At 41.8% G+C, this 22,893-nt stretch overlaps 2 protein-coding genes across 3 annotated transcripts in view; one reads left to right on the top strand and one right to left on the bottom strand.

Moving 5' to 3' along the window:
* Positions 1–391: 391 nt before the first annotated feature.
* On the top strand, positions 392–13,869 carry LGALS3 (galectin 3). The gene is made up of 6 exons (XM_006096948.3): positions 392–527; positions 6,464–6,485; positions 7,118–7,489; positions 9,054–9,142; positions 12,047–12,212; positions 13,563–13,869. The coding sequence occupies exons 2-6, from the start codon at positions 6,468–6,470 to the stop codon at positions 13,716–13,718; spliced, it is 801 nt and encodes a 266-aa protein (XP_006097010.1). The 5' UTR covers positions 392–527; positions 6,464–6,467; the 3' UTR covers positions 13,719–13,869.
* Positions 13,870–15,371: 1,502 nt separating this feature from the next.
* The window catches only part of DLGAP5 (DLG associated protein 5), a 41,964-nt gene continuing 34,442 nt past the window's right edge, over positions 15,372–22,893 (bottom strand). The window contains exons 17-19 of one of the 2 annotated variants that reach the window (XM_006096984.3): positions 22,400–22,646; positions 21,012–21,061; positions 15,372–15,805 (exon numbers count right to left, since the gene is read on the bottom strand). In XM_006096984.3, the coding sequence (XP_006097046.1) occupies positions 15,665–15,805; positions 21,012–21,061; positions 22,400–22,646 (438 nt within the window). In that variant the 3' untranslated portion in view covers positions 15,372–15,664. The remainder of the gene's footprint in view (positions 15,806–21,011; positions 21,062–22,399; positions 22,647–22,893) is intronic. The other variant, XM_014462819.2, reaches the window with a different exon arrangement.

Below are 22,893 nucleotides of genomic sequence, written 5' to 3'. Positions count from 1 at the left end.
CCCCAGTGGGGAGTGTGCAGGAGGCAGCTGATCGATGTTTCTCTCTCATCGATGTTTCTAACTCTCTGTCTCTCTCTTCTCCTCTCTGTAAAAAATCAATAAAATATTTTTACAAACAAGCAAGCAATAAAAAAATAAGTAAACCCCATTAAAACAAACAAGCAGGCGCAGTACGCCTTCGCAGACTCCCCACCCCCCCCCCCACCCCACCCCCGACCCCGCGCGTCTTAGGTGAGGATGGTGAACTGACCACCCTCCATTCCCGGGGAGGCTGGGGAGGGGGCCGCCTTCAGGGTCCCACCCGCCGTCTCCCGCGCCCGGAGGGTGTCCTTTGCACCCGGCGGGGCCTGGGGCTCGCCCAGCAGGTTCCGCAGGGAGAGGCCGGGTGGGCAGGGGTGGCGGCCCCGCCCTGGGAGAGGCGGGCCAGGCCGGGCGTATTTGAGGCGCGGAGCTGCCGCCCCGTCCAGGACAACACGACCTCCCCAGGAGCCACACCCGGAGCAAGCGAGCGAGTGTCGAGGCGCAGGGTGAGTGGCCTGGGCGTCCGGGACCGGAGACGGGGACCCGACCTGCTGGCCGCTCGGTTCGGGCAGGGGCGAGGGCACCGGGCACTGCTCGGTGGGGCGGCCCCCTTTGCAGGGCTCGGGGGGCAGGGGGGTGCCTTGGGGGGGGGCTTGGCTTCCGGGGGCCCTGGGCGGCGGGCTGCAGGCGGGGACGGCTGGAGAGCCCGGGAGCGGAGGGGGGGCGCCGCCTGGGCGCGGGTCCTCGTCTTTGACCCCCGGAGAAAGCGGACTCCGGCGGAGTTAGCAACGTCTCAGGGAGACAAGACTCACATGCACCTCCTGGGTGTGGTGGGGACGGGTGTGTCCGGACGCCGGGCGTTGGCGCAGGGCACCCTCTGTCGCCACTGGGAGGCTGAGCCGCGCGTCCCGCCCTGGCGCCGCGGGACCACCTCGGAATCGGTGCTGGGAGGGCTCGCCCAAGCTCGGCCCTGCCCGGGGTCTCTAGGGCGGCACCAGGCACCCATGACTTGGCTGCCCCGCCACTTGATCTTGCTGTGAGCTGTCTACCAAGCCCAGCAGCGTCAGGGGTACAGCTGCCCTCTGGATGCTGATCCCACAGGAAAAGGTGCTGCCCCACGGCTGGCAGGGGCAGGTGACCGGCTGGGCAAAGACCGAAAACCCTAAGCTTTTGCAAATCCCTCATCTGAGCATTAACGATCGCAGATCTGTGCTTGAGGATGTGTAGGGTGTGGCAAAATGTTGGTCCGAGTGTGCAGAGCTCTAGTTGAAGTTGCGCGCGCGCGTGTGTGTGTGTGTGTGTGTGTGTGTGTGTTAAAAACACGTTTGAGGATTTATTCTGAATGATCAGTTATGCAAATAAAAACACTAAAATGCATCAACTCTGAGGATTAGGAGCTCAATACCAGGGAATCGGGGACACATAGGTTGAGGCTGTGACAGGTTGCAGGCTAGCCCTTAAAGCTAGTGATTCCTGTTCCAGATACTGTGGAATATTTGTAAAGTGACTCCTGGGAGTTGGGTTGCTGGACAATGGGGACAGTTGGTCCTCCGTGACCTAGTCTGTTTCTAGTATTCTGGGAAAGAAATAGAAGGCAGGCTCAGTTAATTCTGACAATAGTAGTAACAATAATTAAATGATAGCAATAAAAATTGACAACTTGGGCACAGAACATGAGAAAAAAAATTTCACCAACTTCCAAAATTCTGACTCACTTGTCTCAAGTTCATAACATTCATCTTTCATACTAGGGAATTCTGTTTCCATAAAGTTAAAATTTAATAATAAAAATGTATTTTTCCACAATGGTCATTGTGGAAAAGACATTGACTTTGAATCCTTAGGGTTTCTCCTTTCTTTATGGTTGTGCCTCATGCTTGATCTTTGGGAGACTGGAGCTGCTTCCTAATCTCATGGGAGACTGGAGCTGCTTCCTAATCTCATTATGTTGATGACAGTCCTGGGATGTTCTGCACATTTGATGACAGTCCTGGGATGTTCTGAGACCATGGTAACTGATCTAGAAGATAGCCTCTCCTTTGGAACACAGGCTCCTGCTGGGGACAGCTAGGTAACATTGTGTCTGGTGCCTAAACTGGTTCTGCTCATTAAATCCTGAGTGGGTAGCCTGCCAGATAGTGCTTGCTGCGGGCTTACAGTTTGCTGCTGACTAAGTATCATGTGTTCTATCTTGACTGATGATCAGCTTTTCCATGGGGGGAAAAATCAGTAACTGAGAGGCACAAAGTAACCTTACCTTTCTTGATGCTGAGGAATTATGATGAGAAAGAAACCCTAGTGAAGGACCCGTTTCCTTTATTCCAACTCATTCTCACCGACTTTGGCTTTGGAAAGTGGACTTTTCTCCAGTCCTGCCCGGTGTTTAAGCGAGGACAGGAAGTAGACGCCCCGCCTGTGTTCTGTGGAGAGAAGTGCCTTGGGGTTCTGAGGAAATACACTCACAATCGACTTCCCTTACGGCTTGTGTAAAAGTCAGGGCCCTCTGTGAGCAGAACTTTCAGAAGAGCTCCTGGGAGCCCGAGCAACTGGATTAACTGCTAGGTGAGCCTAGAATAACATAGTAGTGTGGGCACTGCTGTTTATTAAAGAGAAAAGCTACAATTAACAGACGGTCAACCTTCGGACTCATGTTTAAATTCCTTATTCCAAACCAAACTGAAGCACTTCCTGCAGGATTTTCCAAATGTGAAGACTCCAGCAGTATTTCCTGTCCTTTTTTGTTTGTCTTTAATGGAGTCTTTCTTTTCTGACTCTTCAAAATTCTCTGATTCTGGAAATGCCAGAATGGAGTTCACATATTATAGATTCAGTTGCATGGGGAGAGTTTTCTTACATTTGATTGTCTCTCTCGATAAAAACTACTCATCTAAGAAAAAGAAATAAATTTTCCAGGCAAGTAAGGAAGGTATTTATCTAAATAGATGTTTATCTATCTATCTATCTATCTATCTATCTATCTATCTATCTATCTTAAGTTCTAAGGTTGCTGACCTTGATTTCAAAAGGACATTGGTTGCCCTGGCCGATTTGGCTCAGTGGATAGAGCATTGGCCCACAAACGGAATGGTAGCAGGTTCAATTCCAGTGAAGAACACACACTTCAGTTACAGGCTGGATCCCCGGCCCGTTGGTGCAGGAGGCAACCAGTTAATGTGTCTCTCTCCTCTTCCCTTCCTCTCTCTCTCTCTCTCTCTCTCTCTCTCTCTCTCTCTCTCAAAATCAATGGAAAAAATATCCTCAGGTGAGGATTAACAACAAAAAAGGATCATTGGTTATAACCCTATTCAAAAAAAGAGATCTGATGGTTATGAGTTGACAAAATCAAAATAGCACACACCCAATTTTTGGAAAAGTGCACGTTGTTGGTTTAAATGTGTTTATAATCAGCCCAGTGACTGTGCACAACGGCATTCTTGTGTTCAATATCATTGCACACTGAGTCACCCATGATCAAAAGCATGATCTCTTTTTAAATTTGTTTACAACTTCAGCATGTTATGTAGCTCTGAATGAAGAAGCTACATCATTTCTAAATGAAGTAATTAACACTTTCAAAGTGTGAGGTTTAATATTAGTGTAAAATGAGCCTGAATTAGGGGTCAGGTTCCTTGGGCTGCTAATGACAGAATGACTTTGGGCCACCATGTCAGCTCTCTGAGCCTCAGTTACCTCACCTCTAAAAGTGTGAATATTTACTTTTCCCTGTCAATTTCATAAGATTATTATCAGACTCAAAATAGGTAAGGTATGTGAAAGTGACTTGTAAACTGCAAAGCGCCACACAAACCAGGCTGCAATTATTCTGATGGGCTCGCCTAATGTGTCACAACACAATCCAAGCTGCCATCCCAGGCGTATGTGAAACACAGTGGAAGTGAAGGGAAGTCGGCTGTGTTCTTCAGATTGTTTTGGTCATGTTGGAAAATGAACTGAATATGCTTGAGCAGAGACTTTACAAAGAATAAATGTTAAATCTTGGAAATGCCATTTTCATGTGAATTTCTGGTTGCCTTTAAACACATCTTAGTTTGATTGGAGTTATGATAATAAGCCACTTTATCAGGCCAATGGCACAGATTTGGCTGGTTTTAATCATTGAAACTACCCTTGTTTATTGACCTATGTGTGTACATATATGTAGGGAACCATATAGTTCTCAACCAGACAGATTTTGCCTTTTCCCCGCTTCCCCAATGATATGTGGCAATGTCTGAAGACATTTTTTGTTGTCACAATTGGTGGTGGTGGTGGGGGTGCTACTGACTGTGCATTAAAGCCAGGGATGCTGCTAAACATCCTACAATGTACAGGACACCCCCCCGCTCCCCAAACAACAACAACAAAAAGCATCCGACCTGAAATGTCAGTGGTGCTGAGTTTAGGAATTAGCCCTACACAAGGGGGATATTTAAAAGTGAAGACACTTATAAAGTTATCTCTGGGTCTTTGGTATGTTGCCCAGGAGTGGACATTTATGCAATAAAAGGATCTAAGCTCTCTGTCCACCATGAAGTTCAAGACTGTTTTCTACTGGTGTCCAAAATGACACTAGCAGAGGCTTTAGTTTCTTGACTTCCTAGTAAGTAATGTCCTTTCTCCTCCTTTTCCGTAACAACTCCTCTCTCGAGTTCCCCCTGTGGTAGCAGCGGTTTCCTCGGTTTCCTCGGCAGTGGCAGCCTTTTGGGGAAGGAAGCGAGCACCCGCCTTTTGCTTCCAAAGGTCAATTACTATAGGAAACACAGTGAATGGAGAGTCAGCAGTTTCCCAGCTTGGAAGGTGGACACGGTGATAACCTACTTCCAAATACGTTTGAGAACGCCCGGATTATAAGGGAGACGGCAAGAAATAAATATCGTGTGTATAGATGAAGCACACATGGAGTCCTGGAGGAGCTCTGTCTGAGTTTTTACCAAAAAAATCTAATATTTTACATTTTTAGGGCCTATCAAATAGCTACCATTTGTTGGATCCCTTGTCATTTTTAAAAATGATTGAGCCCGGCTGGCGTGGCTTAGTGGCTGAGCGTCGACCTATGAACCAGGAAGTCAGAGCACATGCTTGGGTGGAAGACTCAATCCCCGGTGCGGGGTATGCAGGAGGCAGCCAGTCAATGATTCTCTCTCATCATTGGTGTTTCTCTCTCTCCCTCTCTCTTCCTCTCTGAAATCAATTAAAAATATATTTAAAAAAAGAAAATAATTGAGTAAATATCATGAGTGAGCAACTCAAGGAAAACAGAGATTCTGACTGTTTAAGGTCCAGGCAATTTGGACCATAGCATAGGTGATCCTGAGTTGAGAAAACTCACACCCTGGCCTCAGGATTCAGCCGCCTTCCTCCTCCCCTCAGTGCTGGAGTGTCTGCGGTGGGAGCAGGTATCAAACACCCTGGCAGTTACAGGGAGGAGCAGGAGAAAGCAGGAATGGTGTGTCAAGCAAGGCCATCCCTTGAGGCAGCTTTGGGCAAGGCAAACCCAAAATATTTTCCTCCACATTGCCCAACCTTTTTTTTTTTTTTTTTAATGTTAGTCTGTTTTAATGCCAAATATTTCACTTGGAACAACAAGTACTTTTTCAAAATAGCAAGCATTTGTGCCTGCCTGTCTTCTCCATTGCTCCACATCCGAGGCTTAGCTCAAACAACACCTCCCTCTTAGAAGCAACTGTTCTGGTTGTGACTTCCCGCAGCTCACAGTCTGGCTCATGGCATGGTTGTTTGTGATCCCTCCGGCCTGTGGAGCCTTTGACCACACAGGCCTTGGCTTATTCATCTTCACACCCAGACAGGAGCCTTCACCGTGCCCGTGCAGAGCAGGCACAAATGTGTGCAAACGAAGGAATACATAATCTGCAGAACTCCATCTGAGGGGCATGTCTTTCAGATCCTAAGGATCAACCAACTCTGCTTTCCTCCTAAAACCCTGAAGAGGGCAAGGGGCTGTCGGTGAGAGCCAGGGCGTGGGGGGGAGGTTGATACTAACATGCAGACCTTTGTAAGAGGTGGTGGGGCAGGAGCACAGGAAGGACGGTGATTGAGGACCAAAGGTAAAGCAGGGCTGTGCGCATTCATCACCGAGGAAAGGGACAGAACGTGTTCGCCCTCAATCCTCTCTCTCCTGCATTGTGTGGCTGGCACTCCCAGGATTCAGAGCACCCGCTAGTGTGATTGGAGCTGAAAGCTCGGGTTAAAGAGGATTTGGTAATCCAGTTGGAGTGCATCGCCACCCTTGGATGAGACACCTTTGTGGTTCCATGCTATTGATTTAGACGGATTTTGGAAGTAGATTGCCTTGTGCTAGAAAAATGCCTGTAAATTGACTAGAACTGCACAACAAATTATTTGTGATCTTAAATTTTAATGGTAACTCATGAAATCTTTTCAGGTCAAATCATAACCTATCTTCTTTTTTTTCTCCTCTCAGGAAAATGGCAGACGGTTTTTCGGTAAGTGTTTTATGTCTGCTGTCTTACTTTCTAATCCCATGGAGGTGGAGAGTTTTGTTTTCAACACCAGACTTTCCCTTCTAACGCTTTGTGCCTTCCTCTGGCCTCACCTGTCCAATGCGGGCTTGTTGGCCGGAGCCGTGTTTTTCCAGTAGTAGATTTGGGAACAAAGCCGGCTAGAGAGAGGCCTGGGACTCACTAAGAGCAGCCCCTTTACCGAAAGGTCTGGGGCAGAAGTGGGTGGATTCTGTGGGCCAGGCGCTGAGAAATAAGCCAACAATGGGAAGTGTGGTACAGTCTGAGCATCCTGATTTTTGTGCTATTTTTCTCATGTCAGTTAGAAAATACATGCTTTTACATTGAGGATGGATAGCTCTATTTTAGCAAATTACAAAAATGCAACCCTACACAATATAGACGATGGGTGACATATACTGATAAAGTGCACATAATCCCAAAGTCTAATTTTAGCCTTTGGAACTCAAAACTATTTAATAGGTGGAAACATTTTTATGGATATGAGTTGTATATCTTCATATGTCCCTCCACTTTAGATCTCTTATTCCTGTTTTCCTGAAAATTCTGTTTTTATGAATGTTTTTCATCCAGGAATTGTATCTTTTTTTTTCCAGCTTAATGATGCCGTATGTGGGTCTGGGAACCCCAACCCTCAAGGATGGCCCGGTCCATGGGGAAACCCGCCTGCTGGGGCAGGAGGCTACCCGGGGGCTGCCTATCCTGGGACCTACCCTGGACAGGCACCTCCTGGCGCCTACCCTGGACAGGCACCTCCTGGCGCCTACCCCGGACAGGCACCTCCTGCCGCCTACCCTGGACAGGCACCCCCTGCTGCCTACCCCGGACAGGCACCTCCTGGCGCCTACCCTTCCCCTACAGCACCTGCTTATCCTGGACCTAATGCCCCAGTAACCATCCCCGGACAACCAAGTGGGCCTGCGGCCTACCCTGGTGCGGGCCCCGCTGGTGTCCCTGCTGGACCACTGGTAAGATGGAGTCAGTCATTTCATGTACTTGATTGTGACCAGGGCAAAGCTAATGAAGAACACGGCAATCGTCTGGGCTGTGGTGCCATCACTTTGCAGTGCTCTGGCTGGGAGCTGGTTCTGGGCACTCACACCTGCATAGCGCTGCAGGGAGACGCGAAGCTTTACTCTCACTGCTTAGGGCCATATTCTAGGACCAGCCACAGTGTATGCTGGTCCAATAGAAAAAAATCGTTATTTGTATTGAGTTTAGTATGAGCAGTGTTGGCATAAAGAGACGCTAATGCGTCTTTTGAAGGCATCTGTAAAGCAGCTTTAATAAAAATCAAGTTAAGAGCATAGTAATGGGGGAAAGTTTTCATTATTAGTATTAATAACACTACATAAACAGCATGTCCAGCAGTGTGCTTTTACATGATGATCTCATCTGAACCCATAACCACCCGATACGATACTGTTATTATCCTCACTTTCCACATGAAGAAATGGGACAATAGCATTATATTAGCTTGCCCAGGACCATAGAGAGAACATGGGGGAGGCGGGGAACCAGGTAATCTAGTTTTGAAAAACCTTCTAAAGATAATTTTGTGATCTAAGGATTGAATTTTCATTTATATTAAAACGCATTTTAGTAAAGAAATTCTACGCACAAAACCTTAATTCTGTAGGGCTTTAGACACATCTCAGACACAGATCCTTCCCTTCTAGAGTTACAGTCCAGCTGGGAAGTAAGCAGATATGAGGAAAGAGTTCAGTAACAGCCTGGGGGCAGACCCTTTCAGGAGTAGGTGGAAGGTGGCACAGGTGGCATCTGATCTGCTTTTAGGTCAGCTTAGAGGAAAGTGCAGAGAAAGCGTTGGGGGTGTGGGTGGCCTTGGGCAGGGTCTAGACCCAGATGGTTAGTCCACTGCAGATACAGGGGCACAAGGAGTCTATACAAAGGAAGAGGCAGGTGGGAGAGAGACTAAGAGGAAGAACCTCAGGATCTGCTAGTTAAGTCCTAGCAGTTAGACAGGACTGGCTTTTCAAAATAGGACAGCTAGGGCACCAGGAAGGGGACTGGTGGGGAAGGAGGCAGGAGAGACGGTTCCAGTTCGTACCTGTTGAATCTGCAGCACCAGGAGGAAGTATGGGACTAGTACTGATCAGGGGTAGAGATAAAAGACTTGGATGATAGTTGGACCTGGGGTTGGGGGGAATTATAAAGGGGAAAAAGAAGAGGCCAATGATGGGGCTTTGGGAATATTTACCGTACCTTGAACATAAATATTTGCAGAATGGACTAGGAAATGTATTCACTGGAAGATGTTTATTCCACAAATATGGAGTATCTGCCGCACACTAAGTACTCTGCCGATGCTGTGAGTAAAACATATTGTGCACGCAGAGGATTTATCTCTTCAGGCCCTGGGCAAGGTGGCCCGAGCCTGGACAGATGGCTTAACTTAAGGTTATGTGTTAGTCACACGTATTAATAGTATTTGAATGTTAGCAACATCTTTTTCTTTCTTTCCCCAAGAAAACATGACTCTGTATTAATACACATGTTTTTCATCCCCAGACTGTGCCTCATGAAATGGCTTTCCCCGGAGGAGTCATGCCTCGCATGCTGATAACAATTATGGGTACAATAAAACCCGATGCAAACAAGTAAGAGCAAACTTTAAACATCTAACACATTTGTTGATTGGTTTTTGAATAAAGACTGATCTATATTGAAATTTAATAGACTTTTTAAAACTACACATTTAGAGTCTTGGCTCTTCCATAGTATGGGATGATCCCATAAATCAATACGTGTTCCCACTAAGGGGACAAGGTTTCCCTCACCAAATCTTGGTTTTCTCTCAGAACCTGAATAGAACTGAGTTCTACATTGTGAGGAGAAAGAGGAAGAGCAGGGTTCTTCCTGGCAGGGAAAGCTTTAGCATTAAAGGCCAGTAGAGTCTTTGTAATGTCATGTTTGGCCATCCCTCCACTCTGAACCATATAGTGTCTGAAAAGCCAAGCCTGCACTTTAGATAACCATAAAAAATTAGGATGCCAAAGCAAGAGGTCCCACTTGACATCGTGGTGGGTTGATCCGAGAGCTTGAATGGTATCCCACTGCGTCCTCATGCCCATGCAAGACTCCCAGGTCACCGTGCCGTCTCCGCTCTCGAGCTTGGCTGCCATGCCCGTCTTCACAGTGGGTGCAACTGCAGGGTCACAGGTTCCCATGGTGTTGGCCTGGTCTACAGATGACAAGGGGCAGGGTGGGGAAGCCCAGTCTTCTGAGTAGTCACTATTTACTTGAAAGGTTTGAAAAAATTTTCAAGTTAAAGACTTCATCCAAATAAGTCAACCTTGCCAGAACCGGTTTGGCTCAGTGGATAGAGCGTCGGCCTGCGGACTGAAGGGTCCCAGGTTCGATTTCGGTCAAGGGCATGTACCTTGGTTGCGGGCACATCCCCAGTGGGGGGGGCATGCAGGAGGCAGCTATCTCTCTCCCTTCCTCTCTGTAAAAAATCAATAAAATATATTAAAACAAAAAACAAAACAAAAAAACAAAAACAAACAAAAAAAGCTTTCAAATAAGTCAACCTTTGCCATTGGAACTGGTTTGATTGAGGTGAGCTAGGAGGGGTAAGACTTTAAGCTGCTTTAGAGAAATCCATGCTGACTTGTGGCTGCCCTGGGACGCCTGGCTCTGGTTATTACCACTGGTTATGCTTACATATAATACAAACAGGCTAAGGATATCTATCCTGAAGCCCTCCAGTCTGCCTGTCGCTGAGGTTAGTGGTACCACTAAAGCTCCTGCAGCCATTAATTAATGTGTCTCTGGGTCTTATAAGTAGTATACAAAAGATACTTACTCAAGCTGTGTACACAGGTTTATTCGAGGATCCAGACAGCCTCTATGAGCATCTGTCACCTTGCTCCTGGTGAATCAACAGGAACCACCTCCTCTGTTACCAGGAGATGGGCTGGCTTCTGATCTGTTCATTTTACATTCAAATAGCCCATTCACTCCAACCTCTAGTCAGCCTCCTCTGGATTCTACTCTAAAGCTTACCTCACAGCAAATTACAAAACATATATATCTTCTGCCTATGTTCTTAGCCATCTTTCCTCCCAATAAGTACACCGTATTCTGTGCATACAGCACTCACAATTTAATTTTTAAAAAATATATCTTTATTGATTTCAGAACAGAAGTGAGAGGGAGAGATAGAAGAAACATCAGTGATGAGAGAATCATTGATCTGCTGCCTCCTGCACACTCCCTACTGGGGGAGCGGGGGGGGGGGGGGGGGGCGAGGATGGAACCTGCAACCCAGGCATGTGCCCTTGACTGGAATCGAACCTGGGACCCTTCAGTCTGCAAGGCTGATGCTCTATCCACTGAGTCAAACCATCTAGGGCACAATTTGTTAAGTTCTGCTCCCCTCTCCCAACCCCTATTGCACAGAACCACACTGGTATCTTTGTCTTTATTTCGGATTATTGTACTGGAAACTTAAACTCCAATTACACCAGAGATGTAGACTGAGACTGTGGTAGATCAAAACTAATTTTGGTTGAAATGGCCAAGGTGATAGGAAACTGAAATAATTGTTGCTTGGTCCTGCACATTCTATGTAAGGAATTAGAAGAGAATGCTTACGGTGGTAGAGATGACCGTATCTTTAGCCATTAGATATTTAGTCAAATACAATTTCTATTGCCATTTGACTCTTTTGGTCCTTTCCCTGTGAATACATCTGTGGTCGGGTCTGTTACAGGGTGAATCCAAATACCCAGGGAATTATTATTAGTGGGTCAGGAGTGCAGATTCTGCTTTAAAACAAGAGTACCAGCAGATTCTGATGTTAGTGGTCTGTGGAGCACACTTTGAGAAATTGGGGGGTAGGGTTAGTACTTTAACAGTCAGGGGACTTGTGTTTGTGTTAACATCCAAGGAGAAGGAACAGGGTCAAAAAGTTAAGCCAGCACTTGCATCAATTCCACTTCATATCTTGGAAAGTTCAACACATTGTCATGATTTTACAAATTAGCAACAGGACATTAACTGCATAATCTCATTCCTTCCGTTTTAGGACTAGGTTTTTGGTTAACTAGGAGGAAGCCAGGAAGTTGATCTCTTATTTATGTGACTGGCTTGCCGTCAATAGGTATTAAAATCAACCTGGCAGGGCAGGAAGAAGGCAACCATATCATCTGCAATGGAAAGCATAACCTGCCCTTAAAGTGGCCTCAAACCTCTATAAGGAAACCTTGAAGGGTTTTCATGAGTAGAAGGATAAGTAGGGAATTACAAATGAAGAGAATGATATGACCAAAGACAGTGAGGCAAAACAATCCAACACGTACTGTTCTGTTTACTTTTAGTATTTTACTAATATTTGGCCTAGTATACAGCTTGAACACATTCTCTGGTTTGTTTTCTGTTAAGAAAATTTTCTTGTATTTTATAAAACGGTTTGCTCTTTAGAAAAATCGCGTGTTCTTCACTTGATGCAAATACACAACTTGAATCATTTTACTAACTCTGGCCTTTGGTTTGAACAGACTTGTTTTAGATTTCAAGAGAGGGAATGATGTGGCCTTCCACTTTAACCCACGCTTCAATGAGAACAACAGGAGAGTCATTGTTTGCAACTCAAACCTGAATAATAACTGGGGACAGGAAGAAAGACAGATGATTTTCCCATTTGAATGTGGTAAACCATTCAAAGTAAGTTATTGCTATTGTTATGTATTGATAATTCGTATTGCTCATGGGGAAATCACTCTAAAATCAAGATGCACTTGAAATGAATTTTGGGGAGCTATCCTGGGACACCTAACCAGCTCCTCCCCATCCCAGGCGCCCATGATCATCAGTAGGCTAGAACAGGACTAGGATTTTGGAAAGGGTCCCCAGCTCCATACTGTTACCACCTCTGAATTTAAGCTTTTCTGGAAATGAGAAAAATAGCATCTTTAATAAAAAAGGCAGAAAGTCTCAGAGGGACTGAGACTTAGTCCCTTAAAAAACATAGTGACATAGAAACCAAAACTAAAAATTTTTTAAATTAAAAATTAATTTAAAAAGAAATTAGGTGACATTTAATATTATATTAGTTTCAGGTGTACAACACAGTCAAAAATTTTTAATTCTAAAATTAATACATGCTTATGAAAAGAAAAATGTATAGATTTTTAAATTAACTGAAAAAGTTCCCTAGCCTTTATATACTGAAGGTTGCAACTTAGTGAATATCTTTCCAGTATTTTCTATGACATACAGCACTTTTGATTTTTAAGCACTGCTTCACCAAATATTTAGTAGGTTCACAGTACTAGTTGGATTGACTGTAGAGTGGGCAATAACACAGCTAGACTATAAGCTTCTTAAGGGCAGAGACAAATAGGGACCATATTCTACATTTAATGGACATCTTTCAGGATCAGAACATTGTTTAGATATGTTTCATTGTTTAGATATGTAATAATCCAACTAGTACTCTATTGATGAAACTTTGGCAATATTACCAATAAAATCTGGGAAGGTTTTATTTTACTAAAACACTGTTACTAACTTTGCTTATTCTTCTTTGCTTTCTAGAAGAATAATTTTATTAAAATAACTCAGATATTGCCAAAGTGCTCCTTCAAAAAGGATTAAACACACCCACTATTGGAAGACTATGTTTTCCCTCTTCTTGCCCAAAGTGGTTATTATCCAACTTCATAGCATTTGCTGCTCTATCAGGGGATCCCTACTTTAGTGTTTATTTTTACTTTTAGATGCTGTAGGCCATATGAAAACTTTTTATGTAGACACATTATTTTATGTAACTACATTATTTATGTAGACAGTATTTATTCCTTTGTGGCTTCAACTATATATCTTCTAAAAATTTTGTCCTTTTTATTTTGTGTAAATCTTTGACTAGTCTGGAGTTTATTTTTGCTGTAAAGTTACTTTTTCAGGATTTTCATCTGTTCCACAAAAGATGAAATGTGGACACCCTGAGCTCAGGACAGACTGGTTTTGAAATCAACGGGCATTTCTAACAGTTTTATGTACGTGCCATTTCAGATCCAAGTACTGGTTGAATCCGACCACTTCAAGGTTGCAGTCAATGATGCTCACTTGCTGCAGTACAATCACCGGATGAAAAATCTCAGGGAAATCAACGCATTGGCAGTTAGTGGTGACATCAGTCTCAATAGTGTTGCACACACTATGATATAATCTTAAGGGGCAGATATTCTTTTAAGAAATAAAAATGAATGTAAACCTTACCCATTTAAAAGTTTCATGCTCACTGTAAGTGAAAAATTTGCCTTTATTCAACAACGTCCTTCTTATAAATCATTCATTTAATAAATATTCTAAGAGTTAATGGTTTATATGTCATTTATTTGGGGCAGTCTATTCTTGATAATGAATAATGGACTCAATGGTAAAAGAAATATGTAGCAGAGGGGCTATTATATAGTAGGTCCTCAATAAATGAAAATTCCCTTTTGATTTTGGAAAGGGTCTTGTTCTACCCAAGCAGTTTTCTTTCACTTAGTCTTTAAGGATTTTCCTAATACCTCATAATTCTGGAGTCCAATAGCCCACGAACACTCTATCTAGTTGTAAAGGACACTGATGGCTGCCAACACAGAAATCCATTCCCGATGTCCCGATAATTGTGGTTTTATTCAGGTATGATCCCAGATTCAGTAGGGAATCATTAGTTTAAGTCAATCCCCCACTCACTCAGTCTTACTGCAGACAGACATGTGGCATTAGCTGGCCTGACTAGACCACAGGGAAGGACAGAGCTCTGATTACCACTAGCAGCTACATTATGATCCCAAAGGACCCAGCCTCAGACACGTGCCAAAGACAACAGAATGCTGGCTCTTGATGCCAACATTGAACTGTTAATTATAAAGTGCCTAGAATCACCCTGACAACTTATGAAATACATTCCTTATTGGTAAACCAGTTTGAGTTCATTTTACTATTATACAGCAGCAAAAGCTTTCTAAATGATTCACTAGTACACCTTACTAAACTTAACACCATAGATTCTACAACTTTGGTTACTTTGCACCAACATCTTTTACATATTCATTCCTGAGCCCTTGGAAAGCCCTAACTTTTATATATACTACTTTGTTCTGCCTGTCTTGCTTGAATTGTTCAATTACAGGCTGTTAATGAATAAAAGCTATTTTCATCTTTTGGTACAACTTTAGGCATTTAGAGAACATTCTTCTAAGTCAGCACCCTACAGAGCCTCCCAACTGCTCGCATGGATTTAATAAATACCGTCTTTCCCACAAGCCTAATACCCCTTCCTCTGACAATAAAACAACATGTGTTTTCTTGTTTGAAAACCCCTAATCTTATGGGGGGTTATCCATAAAGTTCTTGTTTATTGTTCAACTCACTGGAAGGCAGAAATGACTGGGCCCGGATCTTGTACAAGCGTTAGCTACTCTGAATCTTCTTGGTGCTCTCTCTATTATTCTGACAGCCCTGCCTTCTACAAATCTATAGCTAAGATTTTTATAAAAGAGAAAACATTTCAAACACATTAAGTGATTGACGTAATTTTCTTCAAAGGAATAAGGCATTTCCTTCAAAGCCTGTCATTCATGTCATGGGGAAAATGGGAAAGGCAGGAATTTAATGGGCACCTAGTTAACCATTTGAAACTATAACATGTAAACTGACATCAGATGAGCCAGAAAGCTCATCCAAACAAACTCAGTATGCCCTGGAAAATCAATATGCAAAGCTGTTCAACACTGACAAATTTAAAGTTCAAACTAAAAATAAAGTATGAAAAGATACAAATATTTCTGTCAAAGTTTAGTATTATATTTTAAGCGAGTAGTCAGAAGCTCTGAGTAAGTGTTCTTAGCTTTAAGCTTATACATCTTAAAGAAGAGAGGCAAGGCATGGTATATCTTTTATTCTGCATGGCTGTTGTACAAAATATCCCCACTTCCCTTGAGAAATAGTATCATATCTAAAACACACTTGAATGAACACTGAATATTAAAATATTACATAACACCATATAAATCGGTTGAATAGAAGCAAACAAAAGTACAGTCTTCAACCTTTTGGTATTCTAAGAATATACCCCACAGTATTGATAATGACAAGAAAAATGTTTGGAATTATTTTTACATTCAAAGTTCTTCTGGTTGTTCTCCACTGAGGGCCCTTAGAGGTGAAAAGGTAATCAGGTTACCACCAAAGGAAATGTGCCTGGCATGTTCTCGACGTCTCCTCTCCACCGGAGTAAATAGATTACTGCAGTTTAGGTCCGTCTGGAGAACAAATTCAGAGAAGTCACTTACGGAACCATTAAGAGTTTCACCAACTGACTTCAACACTGCAAGTTAATAGTAAATTAATAACATAAATAACATTTCCACAAAAAAATTAATTAATAACATGATTGTGCAACTTTTCAATAGATCTAATTTCAAATAGTTTTTAATTGAAAAGGTATATTATTAACAGTACATGCCTAAAAAGGTGATTAGTAATATGCAAATGCACTTCAGCAGCATCTGCATGATGAATACAATTGAGGCCATATCTTACGTCATATGCAGATTTCACAAACCTACTCTAATCATATAACAGCATTTAATAGGCTTTGTACTTGAAGGCCTATTTTTATATTTTTTTGTTAATCCTCATCCGAGGATATTTTTCCATTGATTTTTTAGAGAGAGAGGAAAGGAGAAAGAGAGACAGAGAGAAAAACATTCATGTGAGACACATCAATCAGTTGACTCCTGCACACACCCAGACTCTGGCCTAACCAGGGATGGGGATTGAGCCTGCAACCGAGGTGCGTGCCCCTGACTGGAATCGAACCCAGGACCCTTCAGTCCGCAGGCCAATGCTCTATCCACTGAGCGAAACCAGCTAAGGCTGGAGTAAGTAATATTTTTGGTCTAAAATAGATAGATGAACATATAAAAAATTTAAAAATAATTTCTAGTATTTATGAAAGTAGAAAAGAATTCACAAGGAGAAAAAAGAATAAGGAAAAGTATAAGGTACTAAGATTTACCAACCAGGTACTGTATAATTATGAAACAATTTGAATCATATTATGAATATATCAGAACCATCTGGCTTGTAAAATTTCTGCTGAATTCCCTTGTACATAATAAGTTGTTTTTCTCTGTCTGAATTTAAGTTTCTCTCTTTTTCCTTAACTTTTGCAATTTCAATTAAAATATGTCTTGGTGTGGTTCTCTTTGGATTCATCTTATTTGGAATTCTCTAAGCTTCTTGGACCTGGATATGTTTTCTTTCCCAGTTAGGATTATTTCTTCAAATAATTTTTCTGACCCTCTCTTCTCCTTTTGGGACCCTTACAAAGCAAATGTCATTCTGCTTGATGTTGTTCCAGAGGTCGCTGAAAGTGTCTTTACTTTTAAAAATTCCTTTTCATTTTACTGCTGTCTGGGTGTGTTTCATTGCTTTGTCTTTCAGTTTGTTGATTTGTGCTTAATTTTTATCCAGTCTCCTATTGAATCCCTCTAGTATATTTTTCATTTCAGTTATAATTTCTGTTTGGCATTTATGTTCTCAATTCTTCTTGCAAATTTGGTGAGCATCTTTATGACAATTACTTTGAACTCTTTTTCTCAGGTAGGCTGCTCAATTCTGTCTCATTAAGGTCCCTGACCCATTTGGCAGTGGGCACTGGAAAATTTCAAGGTAAGGCTGTAAACCAGAGTTGTTGACCCTGGCTACCCAGTAAAATCACTTGATGAAGGACCTACTACAGATCATTGAAATAGAAATATCTGGCATAGGGCTGAAAAACAATGTTGTAAACACTGAGTAGGCAACAGAGCACTTTTTTATTTGTGCCACAGTGAATATAAATCAGACAGCTCTGCCTACAGAGGAATTTATAGTCAATAAGGGAAATAGATTCCTGAAATTATAATAAGTTAAGAATATAATATATTCATATTATTCTCTTAAGAAGAGATTATATACACCGATAATGAACTCACAGAAAGAGAAACTTTTATCCCATTTATCACTACAACAAAAAAATTAGGATACGTAGGAATAAACTTAATTAAGGAGATAAAAGACCTGTACTTGGAAAACTACAGGACGTTGAAAAAAGAGATAGAGGAAGATATAAACAAGTGGAAGAATATACCATGTTCATGGATTGGTAGAATCAACATGATTAAAATGTCCATACTACCCAAAGCAATCTATAGATTCAATACAATCCCCAATAAAATACCAATGGCATATTTCACAGATCTGGAACAAACTCTCCAAAAATTCATATGGAATGAAAAAAAGACCCCGAATAGTCACAGCAATCTTGAGAAAGAAGAACAAAGTTGGAGGGATCACAATACCAGATATCCTATCCTATCCTCCTATATAATAAAAGAGAAACATGTAAATTGACCGCCCCTTCGCTATGCTCACCAGCCAATCAGGAGTGAATATGCAAATTAAACCAACAAAGATGGCGGGTTGATCTGCATACACAGGCGCCAGGCGGAGAGCAGAAGCGGGAGAGCCGGCAGCTTGGGGAGATGTGGCTCCCAAGGTCGCTCCCTCAGTCACTCCCTTGGGGGAATGTGGCCCCCTTGGTCACCAGGCAGAGAGCAGAGCAGGAGAGCCGGAGGCTTGGCGGGCCATGGCTCCCTCGGTTGCTCCCAGCCTGGGGAGCACCAGGAATTCTGGGAATAGTAGTTCTGATGGTAGCCCCAGGACTGGAAGCGGAAGCCCAGAGTGCAGGGAGCACCAGGAATGCTGGGAATCATAGTTCTGGTGGCAGACGGATCTCCTAGACACTAGAGCAGAGGTTCTCAACCTGTGGGCCGCGACCCCTTTGGCGGTCGAATGACCCTTTCACAGGGTTCGCCTAAGACCATCCTGCATATCAGATATTTACATTACGATTCATAACAGTAGCAACATTACAGTTATGAAGTAGCAATGAAAATAATTTTATGGTTGGGTCACAACATGAGGAACTGTATTTAAAGGGCCAGAAGGTTGAGAACCACTGCACTAGAGCAACGGGAGCCTGGAGCAAGTTACTGTTGTAGTGGGGGATGGAGGGAAAGCAAAGGTGAGAGACATAAGTAAAATCAGAGTGTCTAGGAAAAATTAAAGGGAACATAACCTAAAACTTCCAGGAAATCTCCACCAATGAAGCAAAGAAAAAAAATGCCTCTATTATTCTGTGAGCAACAAACCAAACTGGGTTGGGGGTCTCAGACAATTCGCCCATATGATTGCAAAGACAGACAGAAACTCCTGGATTGGAGAGGGTTCCCCTGAGGACTCCCAGATTGTAAAGGGTGCAGGTCAGGCTGAGGGACCCCCTTCCTCCCCCCTGTGCACAAATCTTCATGCACTGGGCCCCTAGTCAACTTATATTACAAAGCCACTGTTCTCAAAACTGCCTGGTACTGGCACAAGAACAGACATATAGACCAATGGAATAGAACAGAGAACCCAGAAATTGACCTAAGCCATTATGTTCAATTAATATTTGACAAAGGAGGCAAGAGCATACAATGGAGTTAAGACAGTCTCTTCAGTAAATGGTGTTGGGAAAATTGGTCAGATACATGCAAAAAAAAAAAAAATGAAACTAGACCACCAACTTACACTACATACAAAAATAAACTCAAAACAGATAAAAGGCTTAAATTTAAGATGGAAAACCATAAAAATCTTGGAAGAATCCATAGGAAGCAAAATATCAGACATATCTTGCAGCAATATGTTTACCGAAACATCTCCTAGGACAATGGAAACTAAGGAGAAAATAAACAAATGGGACTACATCAAAATAAAAAGCTTCTGCACAGCAAAAGAAACCATCAACAAAACAACAAGAGAGCCCACTGAGTGGGAGAACATATTTGCCAATGTTACCTCCAATAATGGTTTAATCTCCAAAATTTACAGGGAACTCATACAACTTAACAAAAGGAAGATAAACAACCCAATCAAAAAATGGGCAATGGACCTAAATAGACATTTTCAAAAATGGACATAGAGAAGGCCAAGAGACATATGAAAACATGCTCAAAGTCACTAATCATCCGAGAGATACAAATCAAAACAACAATGAAGTACCACCTCACACTTGTCAGAATGGCTATCATTAAGAAATCAAAAAATGACAACTGCTGGCGAGGATGTGGAAAAAAAGGAACCCTTGTATACTGCTAGTGGGAATGAAGACTGGTGCAGCCACTGTGGAAAACAGTGGAGTTTCCTCAAAAATAAAAAAATGGAACTCTCATTTGACCCAGTAACCCCATTTCTAGGAATACATCCCAAGAAATCAGAAATAGCAATCAGAAAGGATATATGCATCCCTATGTTCATAGCAGCACACTTCACAATAGCTAAGATTTGGAAACAGCCTAAATGTCCATCAGCAGGTGAGTGGATTAAAAAACTGTGGTACATCTACACAATGGAATACTATGCTGCTGTAAAAAAGAAAGCACTCTTACCATTTGTAACAGCACGTATGGACCTGGAGAGCATTATGCTAAGCGAAATAAGCCAGTCAGAGAAAGGTAAGTATCACATGATCTCACTCATTTGTGGAATATAATGAACATAAACTGATGAACAAAAATAGATCCAAAGACACAGAAGCATCGAACAGACCATCAAACCTCAAAAGAAAGGAAGGGGAAAGTGGAAGGAGGGTTAAGAGATCACCAAAAGACTTGTATGCATGCATATAAGCATAACCAATGGACACAGACAATAGGGGGGTGAGGGCCTGTGCTGGGGGGCAGGAACGGGCTGGGAGAGGTCAATGTGGGGGAAAAAGGAGACTCATGTAATACTTTCAACAATAAAGAATTTTTTTTAAAAAAGAAGAGATTAAATGTGTCCAATTGTATGCACCTGTGTCTATACATTAATTAACTTGGAGAGATGAGAGCTTTTATAGGAAGACTTCACTGAAAGGCTAGTGTCTGAACTAGACTTAGAGGCAAGAGATCACCAAAAGTAAAGCCAATGGAGCTTTCAAATAAAATAGCTTCCAAATACAACAATCTAAAAGGAATGGGATGAAAATAACCAATGACTGAAGGCAACACAGACATTATCTTCCCAAGTGCATGCTTCAGATGGGCAGAAACCTTGCCTTATGTTTTTCTTGCATCACTTAGAAATACCTATCATAATCCGAGCCACATATTAGATATTCAAATATTCAATCAATTTGTCATAAGAAATTTGATTCATAAATCATATGGCAAAATAAATCTTCAGAGTTTAATACTAAAAATTACTATATTTTAAAGAATATAAACATGAAAACTTTGTTTCCATTGATATAATTAACAAATGGATTTCACAGTAAAGAAAACAATGAAAAGATGTAAATTTTAAACTTTGTATACAAATTAAAAAGTGAGTAATATTCTTTTTATAAAACAAATCTAATACATAAAGACACTTTTCAAATTAAGTTGAAAAACTTACTGACTCAAGAAGATGGCATTCAGTAGTAAGACCTTTATTATCAAATAATACTGAAAAACAAAAAAGAATTATTTTTAACTTTTTAAAGAATATTCTTGTAGTTAGAAATAAACAGAGCACTGAGAAATATGAAAAGTTCCATATTATCAAACGCTAAGACAAAAATATAGGTCATCTTATGTTACAAGGTTTTTAAAAATGTGTTTGACTTTCGCCCAGCCGGTATGGCTCAATGGCTGAGTATTGACCCATGAACCAGGAGATCACTGTTCGATTCCTGGTCAGGGCACATGCCCGGGTTGTGGGCTCGATCCCCAGTAGGGGATGTGCAGGAGGCAGCCAATAAATGATTCTCTCTCATCACTGATATTTCTCTCTCTCCCTTCCTCTCTCCAAAATCAGTAAAAACATATTTTTAAAAAATGTTTGACTTTTTTAATAAAGTTCTTATCCTTAATTTTAGTATTTTAAAGAGTCTTCTATAAACAAAGCTCATGCTTGTAATAGTAAAGGTACGTAAAAGATGCTAGAAGAACATAGCTGGAGTGTATTCAATGTCTGGCCAAAGTAATGATGATTTTGCCTTAGGCTCCAGCCAGGACAGCACCACAGAGTAGCAGATGTAAATAGTAGGTGAAAATGTCATATATTATAACAAAAATACAAGAGCCAGGATTAAAAATGGCGGCGGAGAAAGTAGATACTACACAGACATGCTCCCAGGGCCAAAAATAGAAAAGCCATTTACTACTGCAGAACAATCACAACAAAGTAGGTAGGAATAAAAGCATTAGGGAAGAAAAATAAGGCATTTTGAAGAAAGGCTTGAGGATGTATGTGCATTGAAAGAAGAACTAAAAAACACTTCAGGGAATTTTTCTAATTCTGAGTTTTCATAAATAATGAAGGATCCCAAAAAGTTAGGTCTAGCCTGGCCAATGTGGCTCAATGGTTGAGCATCTACCTATGAACCAGGAGGTCATGGTTCGATTCCCGGTGAGGACACATGCCCAGGTTGCAGGCTCGATCCCCAGTGGAAGGCATGCAAGAGGCAGCTGATCAATGATTCTCTCTCATCATTGATGTTTCTATCTCTCTCTCTTCTTCCCCCTTCCTCTCTGACATTAATTAAAATATACTTAAAAATGCTACTTATGTCCAATGTGGACTAGTATCTGCTGTTGATTTTTAATAGCTTTACCTCAGAACACTTTGGGTGGAGAATGGCACACTACAACACAAACTAATTCTCATAAAATAGCGACTTTGTCCGATTTTTCAACCTTTGTTTCTAGAAACTGGTACCAGAGGTATTTACAATAATCTATGCATTAGTGCAATTTCATTTATTTAACAAAGCCTCATTAAATATATTAAAAAGACCTCACCTGACTGGAAAATTTTAGTCTCTTCTTCCTGTGAGATGTTATGTTGTGATGGTATATCTTTTTCAGGGCTACTCATCAAAACATCCTGTGTTGTCATTGAAGAATTTAGTTCCATTCCTTCCACAACATCCGAAATTTCTTCTGTTTTGTTAGTATTAATATCACACGCCACTTCACCAGCAGGTAGAGGCAAGCTCATTCTTTCACTGGGTAAACAATCCATCTTGAAGTTTATCTTACTTATATCCTGGAAATAAAAATGATTATTATATTTAATTATCAAACATTGAAACAATTATAAAAAGTAATTTTGCTATTAAAAATAATAAAAACAGAAGACATTCTGAATACAGGCTAAAGAACACTATAAATCCTACTATTTTCTTCTTAAATAATGAGTTCAGATAATATTATAGCAGCAGTATGATTGAAGCAAAGTATACAGCAAGTATCTGTATTCACTTCAGAGATTGGCAAACATTTTCTGTCAAGTG

This window comes from Myotis lucifugus, unplaced genomic scaffold (genome assembly GCF_000147115.1).
Source record: "Myotis lucifugus unplaced genomic scaffold, Myoluc2.0 scaffold_191, whole genome shotgun sequence".
NCBI classification, from domain to species: Eukaryota; Metazoa; Chordata; class Mammalia; order Chiroptera; family Vespertilionidae; genus Myotis; species Myotis lucifugus.
Note: the sequence above shows the minus strand (reverse complement) of the source record. Positions and strands in the feature narration are given on the sequence as shown.

What these genes read in the sequence shown, in the direction of transcription:
- LGALS3 (XM_006096948.3), top strand. An exon ending in ATAAAACCCGATGCAAACAA is followed by an intron (nt 9,143 to 12,046) that starts GTAAGAGCAAAC and finishes TGGTTTGAACAG; the next exon opens with ACTTGTTTTAGATTTCAAGA. An exon ending in AATGTGGTAAACCATTCAAA is followed by an intron (nt 12,213 to 13,562) that starts GTAAGTTATTGC and finishes GTGCCATTTCAG; the next exon opens with ATCCAAGTACTGGTTGAATC.